The following is a 27,899-nucleotide window of genomic DNA, read 5'->3' as shown; positions in this document are numbered from 1 at the left end:
ATCTCACTAGTTGGGGGGGCATTTAAATTTCCTGTTTGTCCTGTCCTACTTTCTTATAGGCTTCCTGAGGTTATTCATCTGTATGGTTTTTAAAAAGTATCAAAATTCTAAGGAACATTTCAAGATAAGACAAAAGTCTTAGGAATCTCTACTTTTATAATATGACATAAGTGTTTCTGATTGAATAAACGCTCCCAGCAACCTGTCTGTATTTGCCATGTTTTGACCTGTGTTTTCAGCACAACACACCAGAAACAAGTTTTGAACTGTGAAGCAAATTGGGAAGAAACGCGCCTTTCGTTTATTCATAGAAAAGATTTTCACCTTCACCTGGCAAGTGGTGTACTTGATTCCTCTGTCTCACAGCTGGCACTTCATTCCTATAAAAGCCTGGTGCTGCCTCAGGCGTTCTGGTGGCAAGTCCTAAAGGAAGGGAATACAAGACTATTGGCATATAATTTCTCAGCCCAAGTGAACTAAGAATATTTCTTAGAGATCAATTTCCTAATGACTGCACAGAGTTCTGTGTGCTGGGCTGGAGTGTGTGTGCGCATGTGCGTGTATGCATGAAGAGATTAGAAGGAGGTGTCAAGTACCTTCCTGGATCACTCTCCACCTTATATATTGAGGCAGGGCTTCTCATTTGAATCCAGAGCTTGTTGATGCAGCTACTCTAGCTAGCCAGCCTGTTCCAGGAATCCTCTATCTCTGCCTCTCAAGTGCTAGGGCTACAAGCAGACTGCCATACTATCTCACATGTATGTAGGTGCTGGGGAGCTGACCAACAGTACTCACGATTATCTGACAAGGTATTTTTTACTATTTTTATTCATTGAGCATCTTCCCAGTCCAATTTTGTGCCTTTATTTAATATAAATATGATTATGTATATACATACCTATGTATTACATATGTATATATTATAGGAGGGAAAATAAAGTTTCTTTGAAGATTCAGTGGGATATTAGGTACACAAAATTTACCAGAAGAAACACTAAGTCTGGGCCACTGAATCTAGATCAAGCCCAAGCCTGAGAAGAGACAGAGTTGGCCACTCCATTTTTGACTATTTTATGACACCACTTCTCTGATATTTTAATAAAGATATGCTTAATAAAATAAACATCTGTCACCCTAGCTATCAATGGACTTGGTTGCATATTAAGGTTTTTGTAAACTTTGGGAAATAGGAATTGTAAGGTTGGTGGAAATAATAGAAACAGAAGGAGTCTGGGACTCGATTGGAGCATAGAAGAGGATGCTCTCCTGGGCACAGGATTTGAAAAAAGGTCTATATTCTTGAGATGATATAACCCCAAAATTAAAGGTTTGATGAGTTTTCAACTCTTTGTCCTGAGAAGGGGCTGTTTTCTTTAGAAAATTATAGTTTTGTCAGGCCACTGGGGGGTAGGACTGAATATTAATACCCATCCAACCCTCATGGAAGATGAGCTTATACAGGATACAAATTACACAACATTACCTGTTGAGTGCAAACGCGTTTCATAGCTTTAAAAAGTATTAATTTTAACATTATTAATTTAATACTTGTTTCTGCAAATGGGCTCTAGTTTTATTGTGATGAAGTATGTTTACTTTCTGTTCTTTTTTTTTTTTTTTTTTTTTTTTTGGTTTTTTCGAGACAGGGTTTCTCTGTGTAGCTTTGCGCCTTTCCTGGAACTCACTTGGTAGCCCAGGCTGGCCTCGAACTCACAGAGATCCACCTGGCTCTGCCTCCCGAGTGCTGGGATTAAAGGCGTGCGCTGCCACCACCGCCCGGCTACTTTCTGTTCTTATATTTTCTTCAGTGGATAGCCTAATGTCTAACTGTGGAAACTGAAAATACTGGTTAAAGAGTTTAGTAAATGAATAACTAATATGAGAACAGTATGTTATCTTGAATGCTGAGAACATCAGATTCCAGTTGGCTCACTGGATTCTACAACTCCCAGTATACATTCCATTCTCTTTCATTACCTCAAGGACATACTTCATAGTTGAACCTTCATCTCTGTTATTTGTAGCTTATTAGGGTACAAGAGACTCTGAGAACAAAGAAAAACTATATAAAATGATTACTGGCTTCCCTTAGTTCTAGCTTATCTTATTTCAATAGACATACATAGGATATTTTCGTCTGATTTTAGAGGATTTAATTGGGGGAGGTCTAAGATCCTCCAATAATATTGTTTGTGGGGAATAACTACTGAGAAAAATATCTAAAGTTTTTTCACAGGGAAAATTCTATATCTATCCCATTTAGGAAAATGCACTCAACTGCCATTATTAGCATGGAAGTGGTAAAAGAATTCCATCATAGTACATAATTTTATCTCCAAGAAACAAAAAACAGAGTTAGACAAAACTGTCCTGCTTTGAAGTAATCTACTGGATTGCACTGCACCCAAGCCCTTCGAGGTTACCCTAAGAATAGCAGTGCAGTGGAGTTTCCAGAGGTGCCCTAACTCTCATAAAATAATAAGCACTATAGGAAGAGGGATACAGGTAGGATGCTCACCAAAACCTTTCAGCAGTTAGCACACATTTTAAGGTCTTATCCCTGAGGTTAGAAACAAGGATGTTACTAACATCACATCTATGCAATACTATAGGGAGGCCTTAGACAACATCTTTCTTTAGAAGAAGAACTAGAAATGCCATTTTCACTGGGAATGTAATTAAATATGTAGATAATCTGAAAGAATTTATGAACTATTAGAATTTGTAAATTTAACAAGTTATTGGATGCAAATGTAATTTGTACATATTATGTTTTTGTATTCTAGTCACATGTCTAGAAAATTAAATGACATTTATAATAATTGAAAAATCAAATACAAAAGAAATCTAATGAAAGATGAACAATACTTCTACAATGAAAATTAAAAATCATTACTGAGTTAAAAAACCCACATAAAAATGTGTAATACAAAGGGGAAATTCAATATTATTAAACATGTAAATTATACCTGATTGATCTATAACTAGTAGAATTGTAATAACAATGTAAACATGCTTATGTTATAATAAATTATTCCCAAAAGTTAAAAAAATTAGAATATATAAAACAATCCTGAAAAGGGACCAAAAATTTGGAGCAACTGTCATCAGTATTTATTAAGCTATATTAATTAAAACAGTATGGTCTGAAAAAGTGGTATACATTATATTTAGAATGAAAGATAAAGCCTACACACACACATGCACCACAACATAAAGACCACTGATTTACAGCAAAACCTCCACTTCTGTGCAGTGAAGGAAAGGGTAGTTTCCAAATATATCTCACTTATCAATTGAATAGCTAAACAGCTCCTTCCTCATATTATATACAGAACAAATTCCATATGGAAGTTAAAAGTGGAATATAAAACAATAAGCTTCTAGATGATAGTATTAAAAGTTGCTTCATGCTCATAGAGTGGGCAAAGATTTTCTTTAAACAAAAACTCATAAAGTACTCCAATAAAATAAAACACTGTCAAGTTGAATTATATTAGAACCAGCATTGACTTTGAGAAAGTTAAAGGGAAAACCACAGAGAAGGAACAAGATATTTTGTACCATATACATGCATCAAAAAACATCTGTCCAGCACCACACAAACACATAAGAAATTAATAAAAAATGTAGAAAAGAATTAAATGTCTTATAAAAGAGGATAAATAGGTACATTTTCAAAATCATCAGATATTAGAGATGTGCAATCCAATTTAAGCCTACAATGAAATAATACTATATATACTTCAAAATGACTATAATTTTTAAAATTAACTGCCTTTAACAATGAATATCAGGAAGTATATGAAAGAATGGACACTTTGAGCACTTTAAGTGGAAGTAAATTGGTACAACTACTTTAGAAAATTCTTTGGTAGTATATTTGCTAAATCTGTACATTTGCATAATTGACATTCCCCAGTTCTCCTTCTAGACCTATATGCAACAGAAATGAGCCGACATTTGCATTAAAAAGATAGAAGATAGTCATATCGGCTCATTTATATAAGCCCCAAAGCACCAAATGTTCTGTAACATTAAATTGAGGCATGTTTATATAATGAGATATTACATAGCAAAAATATCATTCTGTAATTGAGATGGATACACCCATAGAGGGAGGAGGGAGAAAGAGAGGTGAGGGAGAGGATAGATAAACAAGAAAAGTAAATATCATATGATTTCATTCATATCAAAGTACCACAATTCTTATTTATGTTAATAAACACATACAAGTCATAATACACAGAGATAGGAGAACAGTAGATGCTGTTGTGGAGGTCAGGGTAATGTTATACATGTTCTGTTTCCAACTGGGAGTTTTACATAGTATTTTTATTTGTTAAATGAATCTGGCTGAGATTTTTAAGATGTATACACTGTAAAGCTTATGTACCATAATCCAGAAAAGCGTTTAGCCAGAAGAGTTAGGGTTAAGGTATTCCAAAATATTTGAAATTAGAAAAACACGAGTTATGGTATTGATAAAATAGGTAAAACTTAGGTAAAGAACATAATATGTAAAGTAAAAAATACCACTGACTGCTAAAAGTTATACTTTAAATGTGGATATGCTTTCCAAATATCAGCATACAAAATATGACATAGTAAGTAAAAAATACTCCGAGAAATAAAAATGGCAGGTAGAAAGAAAAGCAACAAATATATTGCCATTTTAATTTACTGATTTTCAGTTCTTGGCAGGTAAAGTAAGCAGAATATAAATAGGAACACAAGAAATAAAGTAACACTGCTACCCAATGCTATAAATTCACTTAAAGTAACTCAGGTCGAAAGCAAAAGCAAAAGAAAACAGAAAAACTCTCACTCCATTCAGGGAAGCAGGTACATTACCTGAAAATTTTTACCTCTTCCTCCTCTCCTCCAAGTCCAATCCCCAGTCTTGCCCCCAGCCCTTTAGTCGAGCTCCTCTCTTCTCTGACACCATCTCCAGTGGATCCCACAAATCTTCCCCTCAACTTCTGTCCACAGACTCATTGCTTTATCCCAGCCCCCAACTCCAGCAGGCATCTCCTGAGAACCCCCAGTCACTCCTGCCAGCTAAGCAGGTAGGCTGACAGCAGATCTTTCACTTCTCCCTCCTTTCCTCCCAATCCAGCCCTCCAGTCTCATCTCCAGCTCTGTAGCAGACCGCCTGCTGTGGCATCTCTCCAACCTCTGTCTCCATTCCTAGGGGACTAAGCAGATACGGGTGGAAGACCCTGCTTTCCTCCCTTCTTTGGACCCCTTCAGCTCCCTTCCTAGCCAAACCCCATTCCTAAGTGTCAGCTCTCAATACCTAGAAACACATTTTACCTGGAACCTCCAGTGGCCATACCTAGCAGGGTCCTGGAAGAATTTTCTACCAGGCAACACACAGCTACCACACTTTCCTAAGAACCAGAGAGGGCAACAGAAACCGAGGAACAAAACACTCACCCCACAAAGACAAAACTAGATATCATCACCCAGAATTACAATTTACCTAAACCCAGATAAATGTCAGTGTAAAAACACAATCACTAACAGCCAGGACAATATGTCTCCACTAAAGCCCAACAATCCTACTACAGCAGGCCCTGACTATTACAGCATTGCTGAAGCATGAGATGAAGATCTTAAAACAGCCTTTGTAAATATGATAGAGGTCCTTAAAGAGGAAATGAATAAATCTCTTAAAAAAATCTAAGAAAACATAAATGAACAGTGGGAGGAAATTAATCAAACAGTTCAAGATCTAAAAGTACAGAGAGAATAAATAAAGTAAAATAAAAGTGAGGGAGATCTGGAAATGAAATATTTGAGAATGTGAACAGGAACCTTAGAGACAAGCCTCAACAACAAAATTCAAGAGATTGAAGAGAGAATCTCAGACTCTGAAGACATGATAGAAGAAATGGATAGCTCAAGCAAAGAAAATGTTAAATCTAAAAAAACTGGAACAGAACATCTAGAAAATCTGGGACACTATGAAAAGACCAAATCTAAGAGTTATAGGAATAGAGGAAGGAGAAGAAATTTAGGTCAAAGGCACAGAAAATTTTTAACAAAATCATAAAGAAGGAGATGCCTATCAAGGTACAAGAACCATACAGAACACCAAGTAGACTGAACCAGAAGGGAAATTCCCCATCACATAATCAAAACACTAAACATATAGAACAAAAAAAGATTATTAAAAGCTGCAAAGAAAAAAGAACAAGTCATATATGAAGACAGTTATATTCAAATAACACCTGACTTCTCAGTGGAGACTCTAAAACCTAGAAGAGCCTGGACAGATTTCTACAGACTAAGAGAACATAGATGGCAGCCAGCAAAACATTCAATCACAATAGGTGGAGAAAATGAGACATTCCAAGATAAACCAAATTTAAACAATATATATCTACAAATTCAGCCCTACAGAAGGCAATAGAAGGAAAATTCAAACCTAAATAGGTTAACTACACCCAAGAAAACACAAGGAATAAATAATCCCAGACTAGCAAAACTAGAGGGTAAACACACACACCACCGACACCGCCGCCGCCGCCACCGCCACCACCACCACAACAACAACAACAATAAAATAACAGGAATTAACAAATACTTCTCATTGATATCTCTCAACATCAATGGTCTAAATTTCTCAATAATAAGGCACAGACTAACAGAAAACTGTAAGTCGATGCAAGCAAAATTATAGTAAACTACATAAAACAAGGAGCTAAAATGGATGTCTTTTTTGCTTATTTTCAAACAAAAATAGTCTAGAAAAATAAATAAAAAATAACAGCAATATTCAGCTTTTCAGGAGGACAGAAATATGTGAGAACAGAATGGAAGAGAGAGTTCAATGTTTATTATTCAAATTTAAAGTTAGGTTGGTGCAACAATTGGATATAGGACAATGAATTATATGAAAGATTTTTAGCTATAAGAAAATATGACAAAGTAATATTTTAAGGAAGTTAATTCTGCAACATGATATGGAGAATGAACTGTAAAGGGAGTTTAAAAGGCAAAAACATTTGCCAGAATATTTTTGTGTTACTCTAGGTATGAAGCAATGATTTCCTAAATCACGAGGGTGCCAAAGAGGATGCAAAAAGAAGGGTTGTGTTTAGGCAATCAAAATAAAATCACCATGGTGCCAGAGAGACAGTCAGTGGTTAAGAGTACTCCTCTTGCAGAGGAATCAGTTTTCGTTCCCAGCATACACGTGACTGGTCACAACCACTTGTTTATATTTGCAGTATCAGATCTGATGCCTTTGTCTGGCATCTGTAAGCTCCTGTACATATGTGATACACATGTATTTTTGTAGGCTCACACATATACAAATAAAATTATCTTTAAAAAAAAAGCAATAAAATAAGAATGGAAAGATCTTATTAAAAGAAAACTTCACATAGGATGCAATAGGTTCTACATAGGCTAGATGTCTGTAGAGCAAGGAAAAAGAATCAGCAACTTACAAAGGGTATACAGCAAATTGAAGAAATGCTGCAATAATTTTTAAAATCCAGATACATGCTTAAAAAACATTATTAAATTTTAACAATTCCATATACAATAAATAATGTAAATAAAAAGTAATGTAAATAAAAGTCATGATATCTTTTGCTATTCTGAGAAAAACAGTTTTTTTATAGTGGTAGGGCCCAAACCCAGGGCCTTGTACATGCTAGGCAAGCACTCTACCATTTAGCTACACATCAATCACATCTTTTGAAATATGATAGGAATTGATCTATCTACTATCAAAGATACACATGATAATTAAGTGCTAAAATTTTATCCATTGTCATATACTCATTATAGAAAATTCAGAATAAACAGATATTTTAAAAATAATTTTCAATTTTTTGAGATAATATATAATCAGATTTAAAAAATATGCAACCACTCAGAATCATATCATGCAAAAATATTTATTAATTTATTCATATGCTTTAAAGATTTATCTCTAGGAATCTCTTTCCTCAAAGTGTTACATGTACATTTAGTGGGCTCACATTTTATCTTGAAAATGTTTTATTTCCTGCCATATTAGATTTCATTTTAATTTATCATTAAATAAGCATGCCATGAATAGTGGCCCAGGTACATGCTATAATTTTTTTCTGCACCTAAAATTTAAATTTCTCACAAATCTAACTATACCAATAGATGATAAAGTTTTGTATCTATTACCCATTTTTATTTGACACATTTTTAGGCACTCTTGCCACATGTGAAAAATTATCTTTCTTTAAGAAATATTTTAAAATATTATATTCATACTTCTGATCTTATTTTTATTTTGGGCCAAGAATATTCTAAAAGACACTCATTTGTATTTATTTTGGAAACAAAGCTACTTATGACTAAATTTCAGAAACTGAATTAACTACTAATTTGAAAAGAATTATGAAAATATATCAATAGCTTACTATAGTAATCACCAGAAGCTTGAACAACACCACTCTGTTTACCTGAGGTGGGAGACTTGCAGCGCTCTAGTTCCAGAGGAACTGGACTATCGTTCAGCTCTGTTAAGCCTGGAAATGTAATAGAGGGGGAGAGGGAGAGAGAAAAAAGATAAATTTTGCTGACACTTCATAGGCAATTCTTATTTATAGGTAATTGCTTCAAGCTTTTTTAACTTGTGAAAACTACTTTACCATACTCATCTTATGTAAATTAATTTGAAAAACCTGTGATACAGGAATAAATAAATGACAACTTACTGATACAAAGAGTAATTAAACATGGATGGTGTAAAGATAAGTCTTTATTATTTACACTTACCTACTTTAATAAATGACCAAATTCCTTAACAAATATACCAAGAAGAATAGGAAATAGAAAGTGCTTTAAAAAGACATAATACAATCCTCTACTTCAGGAGGTATTGATTTTAAAAAGATCTTTTAAGAGATACTACAGATTTAAAATTTTTATAGTTGTTTTTAGTATTTTCTATATAAAAGTAATTTGTTCAATGTCATCAAGGTACAATAAACACTACATCATTCTCTTATTTCTAGTATTTCTTACTTTCCATTTTATCACTTTCTGGATAATACAAAGGTAAAGCAGGACAGATTAATATACATTTTGTGGTTCTCAAAATCTGCAACTCTGCATTCTTAAAACATTCATAAAATATCATTCATCATAGTTTCCTATTCTTGATGGATAACCTCACGTAATTTTTCATTTGTTTATAACTATTCAGTTTGCACTTATCTGTCTCTATACCCAGAAACATTTGAGAGGTATTGTGAATGATAAAATTTGTCTTTGTTCCTATTCTTCCCTATCACCTTTTCATTATGCAATTTATGTAACAAATGCCAGAAGTGCTACTGTGGTCTTTGTTTTATGGGAGGAATGTGGAAGGTTTTGGAACTTGAGCTGGAAAAGGAACTGAATGCTGTAAGTAGAGCTTAAGGAAGGGGCTGTCGTAGTAGGAACTTCAAAGACAGGAGTGCTGAGAGAAACACGGACAATGGAGGTCAAGCTCATGAGAAACAAGGACTCTATCAAGAATGGGTCCAGGGGCATTTGTGGGATTTTGATCAAAGAATTGGATACACTCTGCCCATGTCCTGAGAGTTTGCATGAAGCAGCTTCAAAAAGTAACAGACGAATTCTTTGGGTAGAGGAGATTTTATGACAATATAACATTCAGTTTGTGCCATTTGTTATGAATGACTGCACTTGCACACATCTACAATGAAAAAGAACAAGTGGGGCAAAACGATATAAGAACTGAAGTTTGGAGAGGAAAAGAACACTAGGATGTTGTTAAAGGGATTAGTGTCATTAAAGAAAAGCCACCTGCTCTGCGCTGCAACAACAGGAAAGATATGCTGAGGGTAAGACCTCATCCACTAAAGGCTCCAACTTGTGACTGGAGAGAGTGCAAGGGATTCCCCACTCCTGGAAGGCCACACCCTGGAGCAGTAGTTCTCAACCTGTGGGTCGCAACCTCTTTGGAGGTTAAGCAACCCTTTCACAGGGGTCACACATTAGACATTCTGCATATCAGATATTTACTTTATGGGTCATAACAGTAGCAAACTACAGTTACAAAGTAGCAATGAAAACAATTTTATGGTTGGGGGTCACTATAACATAATGAACTGTATTAAAGGGTCACAGCATTAGGAAGATTGAGAACCACTTCCCTAGAGGGTTTTTTTGTTTGTTTGTTTGTTTCATTTTGTTTTTTAACTTTGGCATGCAGAGGCTATTGTAATTGTGTTCCAAAGGGACCATACTCTATTTTAGCTGGAAGCAGAACTTGGCAGTGTTATCCATGTGGTACTGGTTTTGGGCGCATGAGAGATACAAGATTGAGGGGATCATCGATTCATCTTCTATGGTTTCAGCCATGGAGGCTAGGCAATGTGTGGCAGGGTTGGAGTACCTACATGAAGGCCTTCAGGAGCCATTGTGTGAGGCTGGGAAGATGAAACCTGAGTTATGATGATGGAGTGATGGAGACCTAAAGATGTTGGATATACCAGAGCCAAGGAACACCTGCCAAGGAGGGCTGCATACAGGAAGTACAAACTACCCTGGAGAGAGATCATACTGCAGGAAGCACATAGGGAGGGGTGGAGCTGCCTAAGCCCTTTGAAACTGAAGCTCTAGATATTGGACACTTGAGATACAGGATTTTATGTTTTCTTGCTGGGTTATGATCTTACTTTGGACCAATGTGTCCTCACTATGTTCCCATTCCTCGATTCGGAATGAGAATGTATGCTTTGTGCCATTGTTAATTTAGAAGAACAAATCTGTGTTTTATTTTATAGGGGGTTGCACTTAGGAGTCTGCCCTGAGTCTAAGAAGAGATCTTTAAACACTGGTACAACTATTAAACACTATGGGGATTTTTTTAAGTTGTACTAAATTGATTTGCATCATGAGATGACCATGAGCATATGGGGCAAAGGACAGAATTTTATGGCTGAAATGTAAAACGTCTCCCATAGGCTCATACATTGACTACTTGGTCCCAGCTGGTGGTGCTGTTAGGAAGGTTAGAGAATCTTTAGTAGGTGGAACCTTGCAGAAGGGAGTATGTCCCTGGGAGAGTCTTGAGGTTTTACAGCCTAACTCCTGGGTAGCCTCATGTGTCTGCTGCCACCCCTTCCCTGACACAATGGACTACATCATCTCTTGAACTGAAAGCCAAAATAAACTCTCTCTCTTTTAAGTTGCTTTTGTCAGAGTATTTTGTAACAGCAACAGAAAAGAAACTAGTATAGGAACAGAAAAAAATCCTCATAGAATTTGCAAACTGAAATGTAATGTCATATTATGAATATGTGGCTTAACCCCTATGTTCATAGATGAGATACTGTAAGATCAAAGAGGTGAGGATATAATATACTTTTTTGAATAAATAAATTCACAGTAAATCCATGATAAAGCTTAAGCAAAAACCAATCTACAATTATAATAATTCATCTTTCATGGGCAGAGTATGTTCTGAGAAACATATCACCAGATGATCCTGTCATTGTATACATATCACAGAGTGTACTTATACAAACCTGGGTGATATAGCTTTTAAAATATTCAGTACATATGAGCTATTTCTCCTTGTCTGAACACTTTTACAGTACGTTACTGTACTATTTACACTGTAACACAATCATAAGTCTTTATGTTTTTAAACAAACAAATGATAGGGTAAAAATTCAAGGTCACAGGAAGTTTTCTGCTCTGTCATATTCTCAGAGTTGAGCTTAAGTTGTAAGGCATGTTATTTGAGATTTTATTGGAAATTTCAAATATCATTGGAAAATTTCAAGATTTTTTTAACTTAGTAAGATTATCCAATGTTTAAATTTCTATTTTCAGTCACTATAGTTTTAATATTTACTGATATAAGCAATACTATTAACCTGAAAATAGACAGTAGTTAACTTAAATGATATTGAGCACAATTTTTTGCCCAAGAGATAAAAAGTAGATACAAGGAAGTTTATTATTACTTATTATTAAATAAGTAATATTAATTTACAATTGCACTATGACCTTATCTTATGTAGTTCTTGAATTTTTATTCACTTAAAAGGCTTTGTTATATAACATTCAATTAGAAATAACAGTTTATAAAAAAGGAAGAGACTACCTAAACTAGAAATATTAAGAAAAGTAACTTGGAACAACAGATAAATAATAGAAAAAAGAATTATAATGATTAGTGAGTGATGTATATGGCTGGAAAAAAATTCTCCAGGCTTTAGGGAGACTTGGAAAACTTCGGCTGACTTTGAATAATCAAAGTTATAAACGTCTAATGCCCACATTTCATTACATGTAATATTTTGTACTTAACACACTGCTAGGTAATTTATGTAAGTTATCTCTTTTACCTATAACAATATCATGAGAAAAGTTATATTATTACTCTTATTATACTGATAAGAAGAGGCAGAGGCCATTACATAAATGTCCCAGGCTATATAGCTCTTAGGAAGTAGGAAAGATGAGATTAGGTAATTACAGTGTAATTAATAGGCAAGAAGTATGGACATTTCACAAAAAATTAAAATAAAAAAACTAGAAGTTAAAAACTTAGCTTTAAGGCTGGAAGACAATTATTCTGTAAATTGCCTGCCACACAAACATGGGGATCTGAGTATGATCCTCAGGACCCATGTAAAAAAGCCCGGTATGGTGGCACATAATTGCAATCCCAGTGCTGGAGACACTGGCTGCCTCAAAGAACAATGTGGATTATTCCTAAAGAATGGCACTTCAGATTGACCATTGGCTTCCTCATGTGGGCACAGACGTGAAAACGTGCACCTTCATGTGTGAGCACTTACACATGCAGGAGCACACACACAGAGCTAAGCTTCATTTACCTATTTCTGTACTGCTTATTGAACCTGCTGTTTGTCTAGCTCTTTCACTATAGTCGCAATCAAAATGGACTTAATGAGGAAACGATTTCCATGTGTCAAGTTACAATGTATCCCAAACTCATACTGAAGATTTTATAGTTATTAAATTAGTTAATACAATTATTAAAACAATAGTTTTTTGAAATATACATTTTTTGACTATGGAAATAATGTTCTGTTCTTATACAAAACTTGGAAAAAATAGGAAAGTGACTGAGGAGATATAATTATATCCCAGTTTTGAGTCATTTTCTCCCTTTTATGATTATTTTAATGTAATATGTTTCATGTTCATATTTTATAAGTATTTTTCCTTTCATTTAAACATTGACAAGTCATTGCAATGCTGTCACATAGTTTTTATGGGTCTTTTTTTTTTTTTTTTTGAGACAGGGTTTCTCTGTGTAGCTTTGCGCCATTCCTAGAACTCGCTTTGGAGACCAGGCTGGCCTTGAACTCACAGAGATCCACCTGCTTCTGCCTCTCGAGTGCTGGGATTAAAGGCGTATGCCACCACCGCCCGGCTTTTATGGGGTCTTATATGATCTAATAATACCAATCCAGGCACATGTGCTGATTCCCATCACCTCACCTTTCCAAGAATTGTGTTCCTTTTAGTATCTCCCCTTCTCCCTTATCACAAACCTCTTTCTGAATAGATGATTTCATGTTCATGTAACTTTATGACATGATGTTTTCTTTAAAATTGAGAATGAAAAATTCCTTTTAACAGCTTATCCAATCCAAGCACTGAGGAATTTGTTTTCACCCTTCAAAGCCATTAGCTTTGAAAGTGGTATGATCTAGCCCTGTTTTTTTGGGTTCTTCATCTGCTTATTACTAGATAAAGAAGCCACTTGGTTTCCACCTGGACCTCCCTTCCTTTTGCTATAGTCTGGAAACTATCAGCACATGGATGTCTTTCTCGGGTTCACCTCTTCTGTTACCATCTGCCAGAGACAACCTTTTAAACATCACTTTAAGTACTTTAAGTCATATATTTTTAAAAATAAATCACTGTTTCCTTATTTTGTTGTCTAAAAATATTGGCTTTGGTTATTTCCGGCAGTAAATCCAATCTAGTTCTCTGATTCTAGCTTGTTTGGAACTGGAAACCCAAAGTTCTGACTGCTTCCTTGTTATCTTGCAAAGCTTCCCTTATGTATTTCCTTCTTGAATAGGCTTTTCTCTGATAAAACAAAAACCAGTACTATAGTTAGCCTCTTATCTCATTTCTCCACCATAGCATGGCTACCTTTCAGTTATAAGAGTCTATCTATGGATTTATTTACCTATATAGTCAACAGTATTTGCAAGGAAAAGACCAGGATTGTTTCTCTCACCACAGTATACTAAAGGCCTCAGAAAGTTGTTCAACACAGTAGTTGAGGGTTCATGCCTAATCCTGTTGCATCTTGTTCTGCCATGTTTGTTGATATCTCTGGGAGGCCTGCTCTTTTCTGAAGGGAAATGGAGAGCAGTGGGTCTGGGGGAGAGGGGTGGTGTGTAGGGAACTGGGAGGAGCAGAGGGGTCGAGGCTGTATTTGGGATGTATTGCATAAGAGAAGAATAAATAAAAAGAAAATATTGAATGAGTGGATCTCTTTGTTTATCACAATTTATGCTGATATTTTCTTTTGTCTGGATATTCCTTCTTTTTTTTTAATCCCCTTTTCCTTTACTTTTCTTCCATTCTGAACTTTGTTTTCAGATGTTTATTTTTACCCTTCCTTTATAGTTCTCTTACACTTACCTTCTCCTCTTCTTTATAATTAGCATCTTGTCTCATTTTCTTGTTTTTTTAATTTACATTTTGAGGACATCCTGCCATTCTTTAATCAGAAAAATCTCATTTGGTGAACACTGAAAAATTGTAATCTCAAAGGTTCCCTTTTTGTAAATTATATGTTGATGCGCAAGCAAATGTTTCTAGCCACACTTTACCTTAAATGTATCTTCAAACTTCCTTTCAATAACATGGATACAATCAGTTTTTAACTTGCAACATTTCTGACATTCTCAGAAACAAAGCACTAAGCACCGACAGGCAGATGGAGTTTTAACTCTATGACTTCCACACAATGATCATGATGCTGGAAGTCACTTAACCATCTGCTTTTCGATTGCATCACACATTAATAATAAACATATCTAATAGTTATAGAAGTTATTTTACAAAATCAACCAGAAGAATTCTGCAACTTTTTAAGAGAGGTAGAGATAATGATTTTTATGCTGTTTTATATATGAGAAGAAATCTCAATTATCTAAGTATCTTCTTTAAGGTTATAATAACTAGTCAATGAATTGGAAAAGTAGAACTTGATCTAAATTTGAACATGTGGCTGCTGCTCTTTCCAAAGCATTTCACTGCTTCTGCAAACAGTAATTTGTTAAATATGAGGATTTTCTTTAAGTTATAAAATTTTATTATTTTATGATACAAGAGATTTGCAGACATGAATTTAAAGGATTGTGAAAGACAGATTCTTGGATCCTAAACTAGATGATTAGATAATCAGGAAAATGGACCAAGAAGAGATTCAAATTACAATATTCCATCAAAATTAGAATCATAAAATTCACATATGAATGTGACATTATTTCAAGAACAAAATTGATAGGACAGAATAAAAATAAAAGTTTTTTTTTTTAGAAATATGAGACATTTATAGAGTATTTTACCTAATTCTTCATTTCAAAGATATGAAAAACAAATTCAAATTGTTTTAATTTTGAATGTGTCATTTTACTGATAATAGGTAATATAGAGGAAGGGAATAGCTTTTGATTATAGAATGATGGATTTGCTTCCCAATGTGACCAAAACTTTAAGAGGCAAGAAGAGGTGCAGGATAACATGATGGAAAGCACATGGGTCTTCTTAGTGCCATATTGAAGTGAGTTTGTCTGACTGTCCTTTAGGATTTTAATAAAGGAATTTCATCTCTTTCAATGTTAATTTTCTCATCTATCTAATCCCCATTCCTTCCTTCAAGAGTTATAATTGCCATTAAATAAACAATTGACTAGCATAATGGTTCTCAACCTGTGGGTCATGTCCCCCGTGGGGGTTAAATGAACCTTTCATAGGAGTTGCCTAAGATCATCAGAAAACATAGGTTACATTACAATTCATAACAGTAGAAAAACTACAGTTATGAAGTAGCAATGAAAATAATTTTATGGTTGGGGGTCACTACAACATGAAGAATTGTATTAAAAGGTCATAACATTAGAAAGGTTAAGAACCACTGGACTAGTACAATCAGAATAGGATGAACTGTCCATAGAAATGAGATCTCTCTTCACATATATGAACAACACAGACATCCATTTTTATAGATTAGGAGAAATACTTCATGTACTATATTATAGTAATATAGGACTATATAAATACAATCAGATTATACCAACTAAAAATTCAACCCACATTTTTATGAAATTTATTTCTAATAAATCTATTTGAATCATTAAAGAATCAACCCTCTTCATAACATAAAATATTTATCATGAAGAGAGGACTTTAAGACATCTAGTTACAAGTTTCAGAGCTATTTGATCTGCCACAGAGACCACTGGTAGAGACATGGAATTCCTATTTAAGTCCTATATTGTAAAGACCCAACTGTACTTCTCTTTTGTTTATGTAGGTCTCTGGTTAGAAATAAATCTGATAATTGTTGCAAAATTCCAATTAATCCAGTATGACAAGAGTTAGTTCTCCTATTTATCCAATATGAGGAGTCCTCTGACTGTTCATGGCAATGAGATTGCTTTCTGCCATGCGTTATCTTACTCCATCATCATTTATTTGCTAAGCTCAGAACTTGTGCTGCAGTAGAGGTCACAAGAATTTAATTTTTTAAAATTTGAATTTTCACCTATTGAATTTAAATTTCAAATGTTTAACTGATGTGGTTTTCATATTCTTGTCATGTAGAGTACAAGTATAAAATATATAGCTATATAAGTGAATTGAAAAATATAGACATATTGTGTACAAACTTGTATATCATAGGCACTTAATTAAAGAAATTGATACAAGAGGGCTTTGATTTCAGTACAAAAGATTTATTACAGAAAAAGCAACTTGAGCAAGTCATTTATGGAGAGGAGATGGGAGTAAATCAAAAAGGTAGGAAAATACAGTTGGGTTCAACAGCACAGTTTTATACACAAGAAATAGGAAATTATATTTTAGAAGACTCTGAATGTAAATTTAAAAGCTTAGACCTTATTATTATGGAGGGACTACAAAAATATTCAGCAGTTTTCAAAGCTTCCCAGTACTACTGTGTGGCTGGCATTGTGGAATTCTGACAAGCTCAGAGTCAGTATTTGTTCTCTGTACTCTACTTATTATAATAGCATCACATGTTTATTATAAATCTATGAGAAATTGGTAAAACTTGAATCTCATATTCTTGAATATTTTGGGAGGCTAAAATGTTATTCAGATATACTGAGAACTATTGAAGGAAAGTTGCAAACTCTATGTGGTTGCACAGGATGGGTATGAAAAAATGGTATAGAGTAGGGATCAGTAAACTTTAAAAAAATGTACAGAGAGACAGCTTTGTGGGCCATATGATTTTTTGATTACACAATCCTACCACTGAAATACAAAATCAGCCTTTGAAAACATGTGAGTGAAGGGGTATAGCTACATTGCAATAAAAGCTCATTATGGAAATTAAATTTCACATAATTTCAAAATGTAAAGAAATATTCTAGTATCTATTTCTGCTTTATGAGTAGTAGAAGCCAAGACAGATGTCAAAAGTGATACAAGTCACCTGGAGCAGGTACAGTGGGCTGTATCCCCAAACGGGTGACTGGTGGAGTAGAAAGGTAGAGAACACAAACAAAAGAAAGTCACAATGGGCACTTCCAGAAGATTGGAAGGGCTTCACAGGAAACAGCGTCCTGCCAGGAACATTAAATTTGTAAAGGTTTAACTTTTATAATAGGGTATTGCTTCAATTTGTAAGAGAGTGTTTGAAGAAACTCAGGTTATAAGAATATACATGTTCAAATGTGTGTGTGCTTATATGCATGTGTGTATATTTTTATACAACTATAATGCCATATTGTAGATTTTGGCAAGCAACCTGACTTTCACAAATATATATTAGCATAATATAAAAACACTTTTCATATCAGTAACTATTTACTCACAATATCACTCGTATTGTTATATGTTTAGTGACATACACCCTCACACTTTCTGTACCAATGTTGAATAGAATTACTTATTTCACTCATTTTTACATCTTCATTTGCTACCATAGGAATTGTTAATATTATTCACCTTTTAGTAATGACTTTAATCCCCCTATGTCTATAGGGTTTGGTACCTAAAATCACCATTGAACTATGTTTGAGAATATTCTATGTTAATAAAAGGCATCATAAATTAGGAATATTTAGTTATCCCCAAGAACTAGAAAAGATTATTTTCATACTAGTTAAAATAAAGTTTCAAAATGGTCAAAATCACAACACTGACAAAATAAGAAAACACTGAATTGTTATTATACAGTATGTCAGGTTCATAATTTCTAAAAATACCATGACTCTTCCTCCTTACAAAGGATACACAATGACTACTGGACTCATGGACATGGTTTGAAATGTACACTGAAACAAAGGCTGAGTGAGTGGGTACATCTGGAATATTGAAATCAAAATTATGAAAATTCAAAATTAAAACATCAGATTGCATTTCCATAACAAAACAAAAATTTGCATGCATGTTGAATGTGTTTTATGAAAAACACATTGCTAAGCACTCATGAATGATTTAACTCAAGCATTATGACTTTAAAAAAAAAAGAGCTATTTGCCTAACCTTTATAGAACTTACTCTGATAGGAAGTACGGATCCGTTTCGTTAAATCAGGATAAAAGTTAGACAGCCCACGCATGCAAAAGTTGTCTTTGGAACATGCCAGAGCATCAGCATCAGCAGCAGGCAGAGGAAAAGAGAGAAAATAGTCTAAAGTGAAAGGAAGTGATATCATACCAGAATCTAGAACAGCCAAGATGAAGAAATTGTAGCAAGATTAGGCAATCAAATTAGAGAGGAGATATTTTAAAAATAAATCAGTTAGAAAGGGGATAGATGAATGATGAGATGCTGTAGCCATTTATTTAATCAAATATCTTATAAAGTTGGTGGCAAATTCTTCTTACATGTTTTTACCATGGTGGAATGATTTCATTTGTAATACTACGTAAAAATACTTTGTTAATATTAAGGTTGTTATATTTAATCTTTTATCATTTTAAAAGACAGCTTAGTTATTTAGTTTTATTTTGTTTTGTAATATAAAGTATGCACTTATTATAGTTACCTTATAAAATAAAATAGAGACCCAGTTTACAACTTCATCAGTTTTTTTCCATATTTAAGCTATCAAAATTGTAATCTGTAGTCATTATTGTTGAAACTCAATGGGTTTGAATTACATATGTTTTCCTAGTCAAAACACTCACTCTTCCATCCCTAAGTGTATATTAGACAATTAATTGACGAGCTGGCAGAGGATCTACAGCTTTTCTGACCAAAGGGCACTTTGAGCCTTGCAGCAACTCCTCACTACCTGCCCCTAATAGTTTCCTATCTTAGACTCTGAACTTTCAAAATCACTTGCCCCTTCTCCAAACGTGAAGGAATGGTTCTGGTTTTCTTTCAAAAGCTAGTAGTGACAGAAGCAGAATCTGCAGAACTAAAATTTCTAGGATACTAAGATAATACTGAAAGCTGAGATCCCAAACAAAAGCCTGGCAAGTTCTGAAGGGCAAATGCTGTGCCTTTGAAAATAGTCTAAATTAGCAAGCATAGAAGTTCACAAAAGAAAAGTTAACAAAGAAGATTGTCAATCAAGCACCATTACTCCAAATGGAAAATTCATTTAATGTTAAAACTGACCCATCTGCAATTTGGAAATTAACAACTGTCACATATTATAAAATATTCTTTTTATGGGTACCTTTAGTAAAGGTCTCAATATTCAGTTAATTACTGGTAAAATAAGGAGATGTAAAAGCACTATCTAAATGCATAACACCATAGAAACAATTTTAACCAACTAGATAATAAAAACCAAAATTTATGGATGTTAAAGCTGCTTATTTGAAATTCCTGCAAAATTTTGGATAATTCAGGCATCAAAGTTTGGAATCACATCCTAATTAAACCTTAAACTTATTCTCTCTTGTAGTTAAGTTAATTTGCTTGTTCTGCTAAGAAAAAATGCCATCTTTCATAGCATTTAAAATATCAGAGAGTGGTATTTATTATGTTTATATACATATGTCCAATTTAGTCGTCATCAGTAAAAAAAAAATGATGGCCACAATATAGTAACTTAAAAAATGAAAAATGAGCTGGGCCATGGGGGTGCATGCCTTTAATCCCAACACTTGAGAGGCAGAGGCAGGAGGATCCCTGTGAGTTTGAGGCCAGCCAGGTCTACAGAGTGAGTTCCAGGACAGCCAAGGCTACACAGAGAAACCCTGTCTCAAAAAAAACCACACAAAAAAGACCTTAGACTGTATTTGAAAGGGGTTAACAATATTAGAGGAAAGTTAAACCGTTTAGTCCAAAATTTTTAAAGCAGTTTTTCCGCCAGAGTCTCAGTTTTCCTATCTGTAGGTTTTTATTTTCTGTTATTTCTTAAGAATTCAACCTAAGAAACTTAAGATGCTTCCTAACTTCAACAGCAAACTAAACTTTAAGCACTGCTCATTCTGTTCAAAGATTATTGCTGATTCTTCCCAGTTCATTTTTGTGCATGTTGAGTCAGTATTACCATGCATTTGAATGGCATCATGCAGGAAAGAAAATCTGCAAGAAAGCAAGTGAACAAATGGAGTTCCAAACCCACCCAGTCTGTCTCCTACCTGCAATGAACTGTTTGTTTTTTCGAGGAGATCGGGGCTGTCGCTGGTACAGGTCACTTGATCTGTAGAGGTCAATGGTTCCCATACTTAATAGTACTGTCTTTTGTATGAAATCCACTACAACCAACCCAGTGCAGTTTCCAAATGCAACTCTGAGAGCAGGAAAAACACAGAACCAAAATGTATCATAAGCATGGTTATTTTTACCTTTAAGTTAAATGTAAGATTGCTGGGAAGTAATCTAAGATTGGGGACATCAGGCAGTGATTAGTGTTTCAAAGTCAGGAAACAAATCCACTGTACATGTGATAGATTGAGTATAATAACCATGACTGATTACTATAAAAAGTAGAGATGGCTGGCAATCATACTTCAAGTTTTATCACTTAAGCTGTGATTAATAACGTGGTCTTTAACTTGATTTTATAGTTTCACAGAATAAAAATAACATAAATCCTTTTTCCTGTGCAAAGGGTCAAGAAATAGGCACACTAAATAGACACAGATGTGTACGTAAACAATCAGATGGTTTTGCAGATAAAATTGTGATTATTAATCATTTTCTTTTCCTTTTAACCTTTCTCCCCCTATCTTACTCTGGCTTCTTCCTTCATTCTTCTCCCTCCTCCTCTTTCTTTTCCCATTGTTCTTCCCCTTCCTTCTTCCTCCTCCTCCTCCTTCCTCTTTTAGGTCAGGGACTCCCTAGGTAGCTAGACTCTCGTTGAACTGTCATCTTTCTACCTTTGTCTCCCAGGAGACAAGGTGTGCACTACTACATATATCTAGAGTTTGATATCATAGTAGATAGGAATACAGCTTGATTTATGATAAATGATTCCTCTCATCTTTGTTCAGTACTGTCTCTTATAAATTAAATGACAAATACAATTTGACTAATTAACTAGTTGGTTTAATAAAGCAGCTTTCCTAGGCAGGCTTTTTGGTCACCTAAACCATTAAGTAAGTATATATTAACTCCCATATCTGCCCATTTACAAGATGCTCTCTATCTAAACACTTATATTCTGTCATTTCTACTTCCTAAACTAGTTATACACTCCATATGATTATGGTTTATGTGTTGTTTAAAAGCTCCATATTACTTTATTACTTAGATTGAATCTTGTTTATAAACAATGTGCATAGTTTCAATCTTACTCTTTTCCTTCTGTCACACTGTCATTCTCACAAATATAAGAATAAAATGAGACAAAACAAAACTTTTATCCACTTAAAATGTTTTCCTAGTTCAACTGAAGTTCTGTGTATTCCAGAAATTGAAATCTTAAAAAAGTATATAAGACTCAGAATACCCTGGGTTAATTTTATCTATTTGATTTATAGGCTATGTAACTTTGAGAAAAATTACTGAATCGAGTTTATAAGGTTTTTTTTTATAAGAATCAAATCAGAAAATTGCATTAAAGTACTCTGAAGTTTTTCCATGAAAAGGAATAACTAATTTTAATATGAGCAAATGTAATAGTGTATGTATTTAAATCTTTAGGCTCTATTATATTGAAATGTTGCTAATTATTTCTATTATAAGTAATAATGAAGCTTTCAACATAATGCTCAGAAGAAAAATAGGCAACTAGAATGTATAATAATGATTTTTGTGTTGGATTTAAAATATGAAGAACTGCAAACTTATACTGTAACAACCAGGAAGTGTTTGTTAAACAGTCTGTGAAGAAATTGGTCTTAATCTACTTTAAACAATCAGAAAACTGGACTAAATACATTAAACAACAGCTTTTACATGTTAGGCAGTAGTTAGCAGGAAGCAGTGAGAAGAGAATGACAGCCTCATAAATGTTCTAGCTTAGCGAACATTTCCTGAGGCAAAGGAAAGAAACTCAAAAATATCAGTGATCTCACTGAATCGAAGAGACAGGTATCAGGAGGTAAGGATGCAAAGCAGCTAGAACATAAAGGGAATATGAGAGAGAGAGAGAGAGATGCACATGGAAACTCTACTAGGGATTTGGAGATTATTCCTACAAAGCCCAGCTACATACTAATCTGGATATTCATGTGAAGAAACTACCAAAAGCTTGGAAGTAGGGGGGTGGGAAACCAACAAAAAAGAAGGCAGAATGGCTTCCAAACTTCATAATGCTAAAATAGTTCATATTACTATGAACTACACTACACACAGAACAGTAGACTTTAAGGTGTCAAGATCAATACTGGGATAAATTAACCATAGAATTAATTCTTCACCTACTCTAGCAAAGATTTAGAAGAATAATTGCAAATAACTATTTTCCAGAAAACACCTGAACACTGTTGAAAAGAATCTAGCAATATAAAAAAAAAGTTATAATAATCAGTGTCCCAAAGCCAACAGACATAGAAAGAATTAGGAAAATTTTGAATGAACACAATAGGGAAACAGAACTTACCAAAAATATAACCAGAAATTAAACATGAAAAAAAATAGTAGAAAAAGATATTTAAAGCTCTTTCAACTCGTATATTCCGAACAATATCATTTCAGAAGGCTGAAACACATTAAAATGATAAAATGAGAAATAGAAGTTATAAAAATCTACTCGTTTCTAAGGATAAAAATGTATTGACTGGGGACAGGCAGTGGTGGCGCATGCCTTTAATCCCAGCGCTTGGGAGGAAGAGCCAGGCGGATCTCTGTGAGTTCGAGGCCAGCCTGGTCTACAGAGCGAGATCCAGGACAGGCACCAAACTGCTGTAGATTAAACTCAGGGCCATCTACATGTTAGGCAAATAGCCTTCCACAAAACTTTTATTTAGAGAGAGTCTTGCCCAGGGTAGCTTCAACTTAATATGTGGTCCAGATAGGCCATCAATTTGTAATACTTCTGCCTCAGCTTTCTCAGTACCTGGGGTAACAGGCCTCCTAACCAGCTGAAATTACAGGCTTAAGAGGAATTCTTAAAGCTTAAATGGATAGATGATAATTAATATCATGATAGTATATAAATGTTATCAATGAAGTATAATATTAGTTGGTAAAGGTATATTTATATTTAAATTCATAATAGCCTGAGGATGAAATAACAGCATATAAATCAATTCAATTACAAGATTAAATGTAAAAAGATGTCTTCAAACTACTTATAATAAAAATTGCTAATGTACACATAAAAATGAACAAGAATGAATCTGTAGAGGACATGGCAGGTAAAAGTGTAGAGCTTTGAAGAAAAAGCAGCTGAGATGTCGTCATGTTAGAGTAGATCAAATAAGCTTCGGAACAGCCACCAAACAAAAACTTATAGTAGATATACTAAAGATAAAAAAGAATCAAAGAATTACCACTACAGAAAATCATCACAGCACAAAGCATGACCATAAAGAGGAAAAGGAATATAGAATCTAGAAAACAATGAAGAAAACTGGACTAATAAATCCTTATCTATCAACAATTATTTTAGCCCTAAATGGCTTAAATTCTCTAATCAAAAGAAAGAGAGTAGCTGAATGGATTTAAAAAAATGTATCAAGATCTGACTATATATGCTGTATACAAAAGACTCATTTTAATTGCAAATTCCTGGTTTTAATTCTTAAAAAAGGTTAAAAGTCATGGATTGAAACACAATTCCATGGAAACAATTAAAAGAAAACAGGAGTCGCTTCCATAAACATTTAAGTTTCAAAAAAATAAAATTAGGAAGAGTCTAGAATACCAATACAAACCAAAAAGCAAAGTACAACAAAAAGATACTGATGAGGTTTCAGATGGAATGAGGACTCTGTTGAGACATAGATGAGAGGTTATTCCTGTCATGATGTGGCAAATACTTTGGATGTATTATCTCCATGTCCATTTATGATTCATATGAGACTTTGTGGAAAACTGATGCTAATAGTGATGGATTTAAAGGTAAAAGTTTATATTACAGAATAAAGGCAGAAAAGAAGGCAGTGACAATTTTAAAGTAAAAAATTGGAACAAAGCACAGAAAATCAGATTCAGAAGACTTACAATTTTGATAGAAATGCAGCATGTTTAGATTTACTTGCTCAAGAGATTGGTGTCTATAAAAGAAACTCAATGGGGGCTGAAAAGATCACTTAATGGTTAAGAGCACTTGTTGCTCTTCCAGAGTACAAAGTTCAGTTCTCAGCACCAACAGGGTGGCTAAAAACTGTCAGGTACTCCAGTTTCTAGAAGACCCAATATCCTCTTCTGACTTCTGCTAGACTATGTACATATGGTACACAGATGTACATGCAGGCAAAACACTGTTACACATAAAATAAAAAATATTTTTTTAAAAGCCAAGTGCTTGATACCAAGATAATAAGAAAGATATGTTAGAGCATCTTGGGCATTGGTTAAGACGATATCTGGCATAGGTTCCAAGGTGTAGAAGTATAAATTAGAAGTACAAATTAATTTCAAAGATTCTTACATGGCAGAATCTTTTCAGAACAGAAAGGTAACCATTTAACCTAAGGCCACTGGAAAAACTTAACTGGCAAGACATCTAGAGACTGTTGCAGGCATAGCTGAAGTAGGTCCAAATAAAGCTCAATGATAGCAGATCTTGTTGACCAACAGTGCTAGTAGTGAAGACATGCAGAGTATGAGTTACAAAGTCCTGGAGGCTTCTACCAAGATGTCCAGAGGAAAGCCCAGAAAACTAAATGTAAGGCCTATTTAGAGTCCCTGTAATGATCTCCTAATAGGGTGATGCAAGAATCCATGAAGGTGACGCTGAAGTGCCTATTGAGACCCAACAAAAAACAAGGATGCCAAGGAAGTCTTCTATAAAAAGCTCTAAGTGACAAGGAAAGCCATCATACTTGGCTATCTGAGATTGCTAAATCAAAGAGGTGGTGCATCCAAAGCTCTCCTGAGGATCCTTGGTGTTGAATACAGAACTATAAAAGTTAATGTTTTCTTTAATGGGTAAAGTCTTGCTTTGACCCAATCCTTCTTTTCTTATGTTCTTATTCCACCCTTTAAACTGGGAATTTTTACCTTGTCCCATTGTTTCTTGGAAGTATGTGACTTGTCTTTTTTTTTTTTAATCACTTATGCATGTTTACAACTGAGTTTTTCAGAGGAGACTTTGGATTGGGTATTTTGAGAAATGATGAAATGGTTAAACTTTGGGGGCTTTCTTGGAGATGGATTGAATATATTTTTCATCATAAGCTAGATATGAGTTTTTCTGGTCCAGGGGTAGATTACTCTATCTTGGATCAGAAAAGTTCCTGAAAACAAACAAACAAACAAAAACAAAACAAAACAACAAAAAAGTCCCTGAAAGGTTCACATAGTAAAGACTTGGATCCTAAGCTTTCACTACTGAGTGCTAGAGGAAACCCTTAAGAGGTAGAGCCTAATGGGAACTGTAGGTTGTTTGTATGTTCTTGAAGGAAAGAATAGGGTCAAGCCCTTGTTCTTCCTCTTTTTCACTTCTGGTCACCAGGAGGTAAGAATCTTTGCTCTACCACATGCTCTCCACAAAGATGTGGCACCTTGACATAGGCCCAAAAGAAACAGAGCCAGCTAATCACTGACTGAAACTTCCAAAAGTGTGAGTTTTCTTCCATTAGTTGATTATCTTAGATGATTTCTTATAACAATGGAAAGATAACTAAAGGATAGAGCTAAAAAGATGTTGCTATTTAGGCTGTCAATAAAAACCCTGATTTCTGAAACAGAGAACTGTTATTCTTCTCTTTCTGTTCTCTCTTTCTTCAAAAATTCCTGTAATCATGGCAGGCTAATTTACTAGCTTGCAAAGTGAAAATCTCTTAACCTTCACAATCTGTGATTTAACAGTAGCCCTTGGCAAATTCTTAAAAAAACAAAAAACAAAAACAGACGATTAGTAACTACAATCATAGAGGTTGGTGAGGCACAACTTTAAGATGTGTTTCTAGAAAAGACCAAGGAAGCAATATTCACCCCTAATGGAAACAGAATTACCCCATGCTAAATTCAATTAATTTCAAGGATACAAAGTTGAAAGAAATAAGTCATTATTTATCTTGTACACAAATAATGAATTTTGAGAAAATAATCATGAAAGCAATCCAGTTCATAATAGCTATTTAAAAAAAAAATCTAAGAGGAAACAATAAAGGAAGTTAGTGGCTTCTACAATGAAAACCACAGAACTTCCACTAAAAAATTTGTAAAAAGGGGTTTGGGGATATGGCTCAGTGGATATAGTGCTTTCCCTGTATAATGTCAATTATATCGGTAAATTGGTAATGTGTTGTTTAAGTTTGTTAAAATCAGACACTGGAGTATAGAGGCCCTCCCTTGTCTCAGACTCAAATATGCTTATGTCAAGCCTTCTGTAAAGCCCTATCCTGGATAAGGCTTCCTTGCTAGCTCTGTAAAGGGGAAAGAGAAGCAAATAGTCCAAGAACAAAAACCACTGTGCTCTTGAGAACAATTAGAGAGGAACCATTTCCATCAGAGGTTACTATTGTTTATCTCACAGTATAGCAATGCTTGCAGCAGGAACAGAAAGCCAGAGAATGGTCCAGGAAAAGAAGACTCAATCTGAACTCCCAGAACTGACTGCTTCAGCTTTCCCTGCTGATTTCTGCCATGTTTGTAAGTCCTTGATTTGATGATACTACTTTTGTTTGCTCTCTCAAATCAGGCTATTCTTGTGGCCTTTGCTGGATGTTGTGAACTGATTTTATGTTTTGCTATCCATCTGTTACTTTATCTAGCTGTACTTGCTGTTTTTTCCTTTATTTGTACTTGCTACATACTTAATAAACTCACTCTTCAAAACAAAGCACAGCTATCATGGATCATTCTCTGGACCAGAGAGAACACTCTGCAGACATGAGAACTGCAGCTCAGATCCCAGCACCCACATGAAAGCCAAATGGGTGTATATGAGAGATCTGGAGATAGTGACAATGGATCCCCAGGATAGTGGGCTAACTATATTTGCCAAACTGGCTAGCTCTGGGTTCTGTGAAAGACTGCCTCAGCAAATAAGTAAAGAGTGACTGAAGAAGACATGTTAATTCTTGGTATCCACATACATGTGTGCCCTCATACATTTGGACATATACATACATTCACACACAGAGAGAGACAGAGACAGAGAGAGACTG

General features: G+C 34.6%; 1 protein-coding gene across 4 annotated transcripts in view; it reads right to left on the bottom strand.

The window, feature by feature from the left end:
- The window catches only part of Stxbp5l (syntaxin binding protein 5L), a 231,240-nt gene that overhangs the window by 39,562 nt on the left and 163,779 nt on the right, over positions 1 to 27,899 (bottom strand). For 2 of the 4 annotated variants that reach the window (XM_059277086.1, XM_059277088.1), the window contains exons 18-20: positions 20,811 to 20,962; positions 18,769 to 18,840; positions 8,460 to 8,525 (exon numbers count right to left, since the gene is read on the bottom strand). In XM_059277086.1, coding sequence (XP_059133069.1) covers positions 8,460 to 8,525; positions 18,769 to 18,840; positions 20,811 to 20,962 — 290 coding nt within the window. The remainder of the gene's footprint in view (positions 1 to 8,459; positions 8,526 to 18,768; positions 18,841 to 20,810; positions 20,963 to 27,899) is intronic. The other 2 variants (XM_059277087.1, XM_059277089.1) reach the window with 1 other exon arrangement.

Source organism: Peromyscus eremicus, chromosome 12, assembly GCF_949786415.1.
Source record: "Peromyscus eremicus chromosome 12, PerEre_H2_v1, whole genome shotgun sequence".
NCBI lineage: Eukaryota > Metazoa > Chordata > Mammalia > Rodentia > Cricetidae > Peromyscus > Peromyscus eremicus.
Note: the sequence above shows the minus strand (reverse complement) of the source record. Positions and strands in the feature narration are given on the sequence as shown.